Source organism: Equus asinus, chromosome 2 (assembly GCF_041296235.1).
Source record: "Equus asinus isolate D_3611 breed Donkey chromosome 2, EquAss-T2T_v2, whole genome shotgun sequence".
Classification (NCBI taxonomy): Eukaryota; Metazoa; Chordata; class Mammalia; order Perissodactyla; family Equidae; genus Equus; species Equus asinus.
This window is the reverse complement of record NC_091791.1, coordinates 30,057,964-30,068,708: the sequence shown is the minus strand read 5'-3', so window position 1 is coordinate 30,068,708 and position 10,745 is coordinate 30,057,964. Positions and strand designations below refer to the sequence as shown.

The 10,745-nt window shown below is 39.9% G+C and overlaps 1 protein-coding gene across 2 annotated transcripts in view; it reads left to right on the top strand.

The window, feature by feature from the left end:
• The first annotated feature begins 1,958 nt into the window (after window positions 1–1,958).
• ABCC2 (ATP binding cassette subfamily C member 2) overlaps window positions 1,959–10,745 on the top strand; it is a 62,405-nt gene continuing 53,618 nt past the window's right edge. The window contains exons 1-3 of one of the 2 annotated variants that reach the window (XM_044752702.2): window positions 1,959–2,082; window positions 2,184–2,367; window positions 4,001–4,174. In XM_044752702.2, coding sequence (XP_044608637.2) covers window positions 2,335–2,367; window positions 4,001–4,174 — 207 coding nt within the window. In that variant the 5' untranslated portion in view covers window positions 1,959–2,082; window positions 2,184–2,334. Of the gene's footprint in view, window positions 2,083–2,183; window positions 2,368–4,000; window positions 4,175–10,745 lie in introns of those variants that run through there. The other variant, XM_070485410.1, reaches the window with a different exon arrangement.

Genomic DNA, 10,745 nt, shown 5'->3' with positions numbered 1-10,745 from the left:
GGGATCCAAGTCGGAAAAAGGTACACCTTCAGGCTGCATATTTCCCTAGGCCCTGAAGGTAGGAATCAGGTGGGAAAATCTTGGTAAAGCCTCTGGGTTGTTGTGATCTCTTTGCCCTCAGCCCTGCCCCCTGCTTTCTATTTCCCTGGGAGATCTCATTCAGCCCTGCGGCCTGCTGTCTCCTTTGGCCATTTCAGGGATGACTGGGGCTACCTTACTCTCTATGAAGGTAGAATGGCATTGAAGGGGTTTCTCTCAGCTCCTCTGCTTCTGCCCTAGTCTTCCAAAGGTGAAAGTTTAGAGTGCCTAGGGGTCTTCTCTTCTAACTAACTGCCCCTTCCCTTTCTGTAACACTATTCCCAGCATTTGATGAAGACTAGTGTAGTAAAGACTTGGGGGTAGTGCAGTCTGACTCTTTCTGGAGCTCTTCCAGATTCTAATCTGTTATGCCAGCCCCACACATGGCCTGGAAAAGTTTGCTAGAAGTTAGGCTGATTTCTCCTGAACCCCATTTGTGGTAGATTTTTCCTCCTCACTCTGTTTCAGGCAGAGATGAGAGCTGTTGTGGTTCTCTTCTTACAGAGGTCTTGTCATTTCTGGAGTTTAGTTCAGGGGTTGGCAAACTTTAAAGGGTCAAATAGTAAATATTTGGGACTTTGTGGGCCAAGAGGCAAAATCGAGCAGTTCTTATTGAAAGACTATTCATTCTGAGTAGTCTTTTTCATATTCTATAGTTAAAAATGTAAAAACTATTCTTAGCCAGACAAAAACATGGTTCAGCTGGATTTGGTCCATGGGCCAAACCAACCCATGGCTTGATTCATTTAGGTTTCTTTGCGTCCTCACTGATGGATTTCTAAAAATCTATGATTATGTCATCTCTCCAGCTTCATTCTGTTGGTATGGTCAGAAGTCTGTACCAAGCCACTATACTGATGTCGTGCCTTTATCTGACCCTGGATCTGATCTCATCTCAAGGCCTAAATCATTTGAACACTGTTACAGGCACATAGAGAAATGTGGAAGCCCATCTCGTTGTTAACTTCTCAGAAGAAGATAACTGAATGAATGTCCTAATCAAATTTATACATCTTTCAGATGTTAATAATCCAGAACATATCCACTGATACTAATGGTAAACATTTTTACCATTTGTGAATTTAAGGTAACCACAGGTATAGTTAACCTTAGGACAGGAATTAGAGAATACATTAAAATATATATGTACGTATATATACATTAAAGTTTACATTACTCTCTTATTAATTAATCTCTGTAGATACAGTCTGTTTATACTACCAGAACAAAGAAGTGGTTTTTTGGTGTTGATGACGAAAATGGTTCCACATGATCCTCCAAATGATGCGTTTGCACTTTAATATGTTGGCAAGCATGTCTGGGTGCTGTTAATTTAGGGTACCCTGATTTTAAAAGAACATTTGCTTTACTAGGGGAAGGGGATATAGGGGTTGTTTGGTATAGAGTTTCAGTTTTGCAAGATAAAGTTCTGGAGATTGCTTGCACAACAGTGTGAATATACTTAACACGACGGAACTGTACACTTAGAAATGGTTAGGATGGCAAATTTTACATCATGCATTTTTTTGCCATAATACAAAAATTTGCTTTAAAAATATTACTACATAAATAATACCTGATAATTATGGAAAAATCGGAAAATACAGACAAACAAAAAGGGAAAATAAAAATCACCCACAATCCTAACAGCTAAGGTTAACAATTGGTTGCATAAATTATGTATATATATATGTAGCCTGACTATCTCAAACAAAGTTTACACTATTTTTAACAGTATTTTAAGATCTATGTTCTTAATTTTAAAATCCAGAGAAGGAGCATATTGCACACTTCTATAAACTCTGAGGCCTTAAAACAAAAGTGAAACTGCACATTTAGGGGAGCATGCACCTCCATTGATGCTTCTCTTTTTAGGCTATGTGTCCTCAGGAGAAGGAAGAGCTCCTCCACTTCCTGATTTGTCAGCCAGCTCTGCTGACATCTTTCAGTGGTTCCTTTTAGATCTGACCACACCCACAGAGGTTTCTGGTACTTTGGGAACTGGTGAGTACCTGTCCTTGGGGCTCCTCAGTCACGTGCCTATGCACTGGGTAATATCAATATATGTCTAAGCAAGGTTAACGATTAAATTGTTGGGATGAAAGGTCAGGAAACTTGCCTTTAGTTGGAACATCAGAACATCAGAATGGGAGAAAGTGCATTGCTACTCACCTTCCACCTTCTCTGAGGAAAAAAAGTATATAAGAAACAATACAGTCATACAAGAGTCTTCATTCTGGAAGTGCTTCAGGAATCATGGTGGAGAAGTTCTGCGATTCTACTTTTTGGGTGAGAAATTTCACTTAATCTCAGTGTTGACACTTCTCAGACTCAGAACAAATAGTAGATTAGCCTAGAGTGGCGACCAATAAGAACCAGAAAAGTTAGATGTACAGTTGATCTAAAGCTTACGTTTTCTTAGAAAACAAGTCGTAATATCTCCAGAGTATATTCTATGTGGGAGAGGTAATATACTTATTCTCTAACATATGTTTATTGTATCCCAGACTCTTTTCTCAGACCAGGTAGCTGCAAAATTGCCTTCTCTAAAGAGAAATAGGAAAAAGGCTTCCAATTTTATCAAGATTAAGAGGGAGAATTGTTGTTGTGTTTGTGGGGTAGGAGGAAGAAGAGAAGGTGCATGAGTGTGCCTTGTTGAGATATATTGATGTTGAAATGATAACGATATGTTCTAGAATAACTAGGAAATAGTGATATGGACTAGAAGTTGAAGCCAGGGATGCAAGTTTGGGCATCATGAGCACTGAGATAATTTTTGAACCAGAGCAGAGTATTTCAAGACAGACAGTTTGAGCAACAGAACCAAATGGTTTAGTGGAATAGAGAATGAGAAAGGACCTTGGATTTAGAGATTTTGAGAAACTTTCTTTTGCAAATGCCTATCATCAGCATCAGAATCACCTGGAGTGCTTGTTAAACTAGTTTAAATATCTTAGGTAATTCTTCTGAATTCTAAAGTTAGATAACTTTATGGCAGATGAGAAGAGCAGGAATGAGATAGCAGAGCCTGTGAGCAGCACTTCCCATCTTAGAAAGAACCTGGGGCCCAAGGCCCTCGGGGCCAGGACAAGAATACTTACAGTAGGGTGGTGCTTAATAGGCCCCAGGATCTTGACAGGCCATCTTTTGAGAATTCTCTCTGAGAATTATCTGACAGATCATCTTGGTCAGGGCACCCCAATCTTTTCTTTAAAGAATCTGTGCAAACAGCTGTACAAAACAACTAAAAAATACTTATAAGAAGAGAAAAATCTACCTTCGCATGATGCGCCCTGCCATCACCTCACAAGGCATTTCTAATTTATTGCAAAATGCAGAGACTAGCACAAAACTTGCTGGGAATAAGACTTCTGTCCCACAGCGCCATCACTTCTCCTGTGACAAGGCTCCCTCAGGTTCCAACATAAGTCGTTGGGGCCAGAGGAAGTTAAATGCCATAGTATGACTAGGCATTCTGCTGCCTGCGTGTTTGAAAGTCTGCCAGTGAGTTCAATCAGTGCTAAAAAAACAGAATAAGAAGAGCAAGTGTTTATATCCCAGGGAACTATTCTCCCCTTTGGATTGAGGAACAGCCTCTCTTCTTCCCACAACTTGGCAAATGCAGTGGTGAAGTTTACTTAGAATAGCTGGTGGAGAAATAAGCTTAGAATCATAGAAAGAAAGATTTTTAGAGGTTGGGTTGTCCAGAAAAGTCACTAAATGTCATTAAATGGTGAATTCATATCAATGGAGATTAATAGGAAATAGGAAAATACAGCTAGTTAAAGAGTCAGGCTGCATATGGATATAGAACTGAGTTAAAATTGTTTGGAAGCACGGATAGTGGTGGGGGAATGGACCAGGGGCTGGTCTGTCTTCAAAAATGCATGTATCCAACAATCTGTCCATTTCCGTCCCCCAGAATTCCTCATTCCTGGATAGCCCGGAGGCAGACTTGCCACTTTGTTTTGAGCAAACTGTTCTTGTTTGGATTCCCTTGGGCTTCCTTTGGCTCCTGGCTCCTTGGCAGCTTTTCCGTGTATTTAGATCCAGGACCAAGAGATGGCCTATAACCAAACTCTACCTTGCTAAGCAGGTATGGAACTCCGTTATTTTCTAACTAATTCTTTGGTGCACAATGGAGACATTTTCTTGGTGGTTACAGTGTCTTCTTCCCTGTCTTACACCAGCTCTCCCAGGTAGTGCTGTCTCAGGGAGTACCATACTCTGGGTCTCCCTCTCTCCACCTGCCTTATGCCTCACTGGCCCCTTGCCATATTTCTTAGTTAAGGTGACTTTGATTTATGCATCAGTGTAATGACTCTTAAATCTTATTTATATTGGACTCCCTAAACACATGATAAGTAATCAGTCAGATGGTTATTGTCTTTTCAGTATTTGAGTATTTTCAGTATTTGAGAAGGAAACACTTTTTTTTTTAAGATTTTATTTTTTTAATTTTTTTCCTTTTTTCTCCCCAAAGTCCCCTGGTCCACAGTTGTATATTCTTAGTTGTGGATCCTTCTAGTTGTGGCATGTGGGACGCCGCCTCAGCGTAGCTCAATGACTGGTGCCATGTCAGCACCCAGGATTCGAACCGACGAAACACTGGGCCGCCTGCAGTCTAGCGCACAAACTTAACCAGTTGGCCACAGGGCCGGCCCCTGGATTACCTGCCTTGAAGTTGTCCTAATGAATCAGGAGACTGTAATTCGATTGGCCCCTATCATTAGGTGACTATAAAATGTCCTCTCTGCACCATTCAGGCAATCCAACCATCGCTCATCTCCCAAAACTTGGATCTGAAGTAAGGCTTCCAGTTTCCCAAAGTCTTCCATTGAGTCTGGACCATCACTCACAGTAGAGTGAGGTAGGGTGAGTGCTCACAGTGACAGGCCTTAGTAGGAAAATAATGGAAAGGACAGGGGCTGTAGGAGAGAGCCCAGCAGGATGGAGGGGAGGAGCCCCTCAGCCAGCCCCACTGACTAATGCAGAGACGGTCTGGTGGGAACTGAAAGACCTTCACTTGAAGTTGTAAAGCTACTGCATAAAATCCACTATCCGCTTCTTTTCAATAGGTTTTTTTTTTTCTTCTATCCGTTCTGCTCTTTAAACAGAGTTTCAGAAAGGCAAATTAGATTCGGTGTTCCATGAGGGTACATACTCATGACCTCAGGTTTCCTGGAATCTAAAAGGAAGGAAGGAACTTGGCCAAAGGAAGTGGGATTTGTCTTGACACTTCGAGGTGGGGACTGGTGATGGGTTTTGTCAGACTCTGGATAGGAAAAGAACAGTCTCTAAGAGCCTGGGGCAGGGTCACTGTCTCCCTTATTGACCCAGCACAGGGCCTAGTGCTCAGTATGAATTTGTTGAATGTTGGTATTAAATCCACTCTAGGAGTAAAAGCTGAGTTAAGAGCATGTTGTATCCCATCCTAATCCTAGCTACTAATTAACTTTTAAAAAATAGCTTTATTGAGGTATATAATTCACCCAATTCACTCGTTTAAATACAATTCTATTTTTTTAGTATATTCACAGGTTATGTGCAACCATCACCATAGTCAAGTTTAGAACATTTTAGTTCCCTCAAAAAGAAACCTCCTATCTCCCCATGCCCCTTAGCACTAAGCAACTGCTAATCTACTTTCTGTCTCTATAATTTCCCTATTCTGGACATTTCATGTGAATGGAATCATATAATAATATGTGGTCTTTTATGATTGGTTTCTTTCACTTAGCATAAGGTTTTCAAGATTCATTCATGTTCTGGCATGTACTTCATTCCTTTTTATGGCTGAATAGTATTCCATTATATGGATATATCACATTTTGTTTAATGTTTATAAACACAAATCTCTACAGAGAAAAAGAAAAGGTGGGGCCAGCCTGGTGGCATACAGTTAAGTTTGGGTGCTCTGCTTCGGTGGCTCAGGGTTCACCAGTTCAGATCCTGGGCAGGGACCTGCACACTGCTTATCAAGCCATGCTGTGGCAAGTGTCCCACATATAAAATAGAGGAAGATGGGCACAGATGTTAGCTCAGGGCTGATCTTCCTCAGCAAAAAGAGGAGGATTGGCTGCAGATGTTAGCTCAGGGCTAAGCTTCCTAAAAAAAAGAAAGAAAGAAAGAAAAAAGGAATGTATTAGCTTTTGTTTTTTTTTTCTTTTTCTGTAGGTAATAATCCACTCACCCTTGCTCAGGAGCTGCATTTGTAATTTATACTTTACTTTTTTGTCCTCCACCCTGAGGGTGACAGGTGCAGATTAGCTTCCTCTTAAAAATTTCAAAATAACAGGTTTCTTCTCTGAAACAGTCAGAAGTATAATTCCCAACCAAAGTGAAACCTTACTTCTTCTATGAGAGCCTTCTGCTAGGCTCACTCCTCCCCTGGGTTTTATTTCTCCACTTCCTCTTCTACCTGTCTTCGGGCTGTCCGTTCCTCTCTGCCTCTCCTGAACCGTCGTTATTGCTGTTCTTGTTTGGTCATTAGAGTGGTGATCGTCTCATATGAACTAAGCCAGTTTGCTTGACCGAGCTGGGGATAGACTCGACAAGTTTCTTTGTTGGTTTAAAGGTGCATTCTTACTGAAAGGACCCTGCACACAGTAGGTAATTGAAGGAATTGAGTTTAAAAATGAATCAATGGGCTCATATTTAGTCCCAGGGGAACAAAGGAGGAATTTGGTTCTGGAGGTTGTGGAAGTACTGAGATCAGAGCAAGATGTGCAGCAAAAGTGGGCTTGGCGTTGAGCCTGTGAGACGTGGGAACCACCCTCAAGTATTTGCGGAAGTATAATATGGAAGATTGCCTAGCTTGTTCTGAAAAGTTTCCGAGAGCAGGATCAAGATTAAGTGGGTGGAGGTTGTTCCAGGGAAGCCAATTTTGACTAAGTATACAAAAGAACTTTCTAGTGATACTAACGGTCTGATAATAGAATGGGCTGCTGGAGGGTATAGTCCTCCAGGATATAAAATATTGAAACTGAAGTTAGACATTTGGCTGCCAGGGAAGTGGTGGAAGTGGATCCTCTCTGTAATGAGCAGAAGGTTCAACCAGAGTGCCTTGTCATTCACAAAGTGCTGGGGAAAGGAGGACCTTGCAGATGGAGAGATAGTAAATATAGCCAAACCACTCTTCTTTCTTTTTTAATACCAATGAGACTGTGTCTCCTTAGGAAGTCGAGTTTAGTAAACTCCACGTGCATTTGAAGCTCCGCCAATAAATCAAAGATCAAGGGCAAAGACTATTAAGGACTTGGTAATCATTAAACAACCACAATATTTCCCTGATCCTAATTAATAATAGTGTGTTATCTGTTTCTGATTATAAAAATAATGCATGATTATTGTCGAAAGTTTGGAGACTCTAGGGAAATAAAAAGAAAATTAAATCCATGGATTATTGTACCACTCTGATATACTCCAGTTAACATTTTGGTATGTTTCCTTCCACTCTTTGCAAAAAAAACACAACTGAACAAGAAAATGCAAAATGAAAAGAAAATCTCTTTCTCACCCCTTTACCTCCCAGTCCCATTCTCTAGAGGACTCCATTTAAAATTATTTTGATGGTTACCTCCATATCTGCAAATAATGTGTTTATACTTGTATTTCTTGATCTGTAAACTTCAGAAAAGATCTATTTCTGCCCTCTATAAAAAACAAGGAATTTAGCTCATTGACTCTATCCCCTAGCTTCCTTTTTCCCTCTTCTTCTTTCAGTCTTCTAATTTTGTATGATTATTTTCAGTTCTGTTGGTTATCTTTATACCTAAAAATAATCTGCCATCAGTTTTAGACTCTGCATCTTGATACCCCTTAGTGTAAGATGAGAGAATTAGTGCCCCTAAATTTCTTGGATCTGGAGAACATTTTCAAATAAAATTTTCAAGGGAGCAACAGTAAATAAAGTCTCTAAGCTTTTGCTTTCTGAAAATGTTCATCTGAATTTGGAATGCTAGGTTCAAAAAAATTCTTTTTCTAACTCTCAAGATGTTGCTATATTGTTCCCCAACATCCTGTGCTGCTGAGTTAGAATTCTTCTCATTCCTCATTATCCTCTCTAGAAGCTTTTATCCTCTTTCTCCTTTTTTTTTTTCTGAAGAAGAGATAGGTGTATTTTTTTTTTCCCAGGGGAAGAGTCACCCTAAAAGCTAACATCTGTTGCCAATCTTCCTCCTTACCCCCCACTACCTCCTGTCAAAGTCCAAGTACATAGTTGTATATAGTTGTAAGTTCTTCTGGTTCTTCTATGTGAACCACCACCACAGCATGGCTACTGACAGACGAGTTGTGTGGTTCTACCCAGAACCAAACCCAGGCCACCCAAGTGGAGCACACCAAACTTAACCACTAGGCCACCAGGGCTGGCTCTAGCCTCTTTATTTATGATGTCCTGAAATTTCATGAGAGTCTGTTTACACAGGTTTTTTTTCATTCAGTGGGTTCTACATTTCAGCCTAAAGACTCATTTATGTCTTTCTCATCTCTGAGAAATTTTCTTATATTTTCTCCTTTCATTTACTTTCCTCCAATTTTGAAATTCCATCTTTCTAGAATTTTTTTTAGATAGATGTTGGACTCTGAATTTATCCTCCTTCTCAGTCTCTCTTGCTCTCTTTCTAAAATTTCCTTTTCTCTTTTCTCCTATGTTCTGAGAGATTTCCCCAATTTTTTCTTCCAGTTGTCCTAAAGAGCCTGTATTTTAGCAATCATGGGTTTAATATCTAAGAATTATTCTTAATTTCTGATTATATTTTTAAAAAAACAACCTATTAGTGGATGCAATATCTTCTCAAGTTTCTCTTAGGACATTAATTTTAAAATAATTTAAAGTTCTCTTCTGTTCACTTAATAATTTCTGTTTGTTTCATGCCAGAATCAGTTGTTCTCTTTAATTATCTTGGCTATCTTCTTTGCTGGTATTGGTTTTTCTCAACTTTCCAGTGGTTAATTAATGTACTGTGTTGCATTTATAATAGTTATAACTTTTAATATAACATAATAATGTTATATAACAATAAGTTAATTATCATTAATTATTTAATTAATAATATATCAAATATCTGATTAATTATTAATATTTAATAATAAAACTAACAATTGGTTAATAAGTCATATGACTTATAATAATAAGTTAATTAACATGTGGCTGAGGTAGGTCCCTCTGCCATTGGATAAGTCTGCTTCCCCAGCTGGCTTCTTTTAGATGGGAACACTGCCTGTGAGCACTGGATGTCTGGACTTACTGGCTTCCCCCAAGAGCAGGCACCTGGGCTGTATCTCTCCACCCCTACTGTATGCTAAATGAAGAAGAGTTTACTCTGGGGCACCAATGCCCACACTATCTGCTCAGCCCTTCCTCAAGGAAAACATTCAATTTCTTCAGAGTACTTCTGTGTTGGCCTGGTTAGGGTTGATGGTGGTAAACAGTTGTTGCCAGTGGATTTGCAATCTTGGGTTAGAGGTAGGGGAGAGAAGGAAGTGACTGGCATAACTGTACTAGTTCTGTACACAAAACTTCAATTAAGATTGATTTCTGTCATGTTTCCCATCCTTACCTTCTGTCAGGGCTGACTACAAAGAATAGATTTAGATCAGCTAAGACTCTCTTCCCTGCAAACCACACTTCTTGGCTTAAACAGCAAGGAATTTATGATCTTATATAACAAGAAGTCCAGAGTTTGTACAGCTCTAGGATTTGTTAATTTAGCAGTACAATGACATCAACAAGTAGCTGATTATTTTCTGATAACCTCAGCATGTCAACCAGTCTGTCAAGGTAGCACGTGATTGCAGGATGGCTGCAGTAGTTCCAGGCATCATCCCTTCAAGTCACTGTCCAGAGGCAGATAAAGAAACCAGGTGCCCCTTTGTATCACTTTTTAAAAACCAAAACAGCGTTATTGAGATATAATTCACATATGATTCACCCATTTAAAGTGTATAATTCAGTGGTTCACAGAATTGTGTGACCATCACCACTGTCTTATTCCAGAATATTTTCGTCACTCCAAAAAGAAACCCCATACCTATTAAACAGTATTACCCCATTCCCTTCCTCTCTCTTCCCTAGTCCCTGGAAACTACTAATCTACTTTCTGTCTCAAAGAATTTGCCTATTCGGGACATTTTGTATACATGGAATTATACAATATGCATCCTTTAGTGTCTGACTTATTTCACTTAACATAAGGTTTTCAAGGTTTATCCATGTTGTAGCATGAATCAGCATTTCATTCCCTTCTTTTAATTTGAAGTATTTTTTATTGGTGGGATTATTTTTGCTGAAGAAGATTCGCCCTGAACTAACATCTGTTGCCAATTTTCCTCTTTTTGTATGCAAGTGCCGTCACAGCATGGCCACTGACAGATGAGTGGTGTAGGTTCGCACCTGGAAACGGAACCCAGGCTGCCAAAGCAGAGCATGCCAAATTTAACCACTAGCCACCGAGGCTGGCCTTAAAGTATCTTTTTTTTTGAGGAGGAGGAGGATTAGCCCTGAGCAAACATCTGCTGCCAATCCTCCTCTGTTTGCTGAGGAAGACTGGCCCTGAGGTAACATCTGTTCCCATCTTCCTCTACTTTATATGTGGGACACCTGCCACAGCATGGCTTGACAAGCAGTGCACAGGTCCACACCCAGGATCTGAACCGGCGAGCCC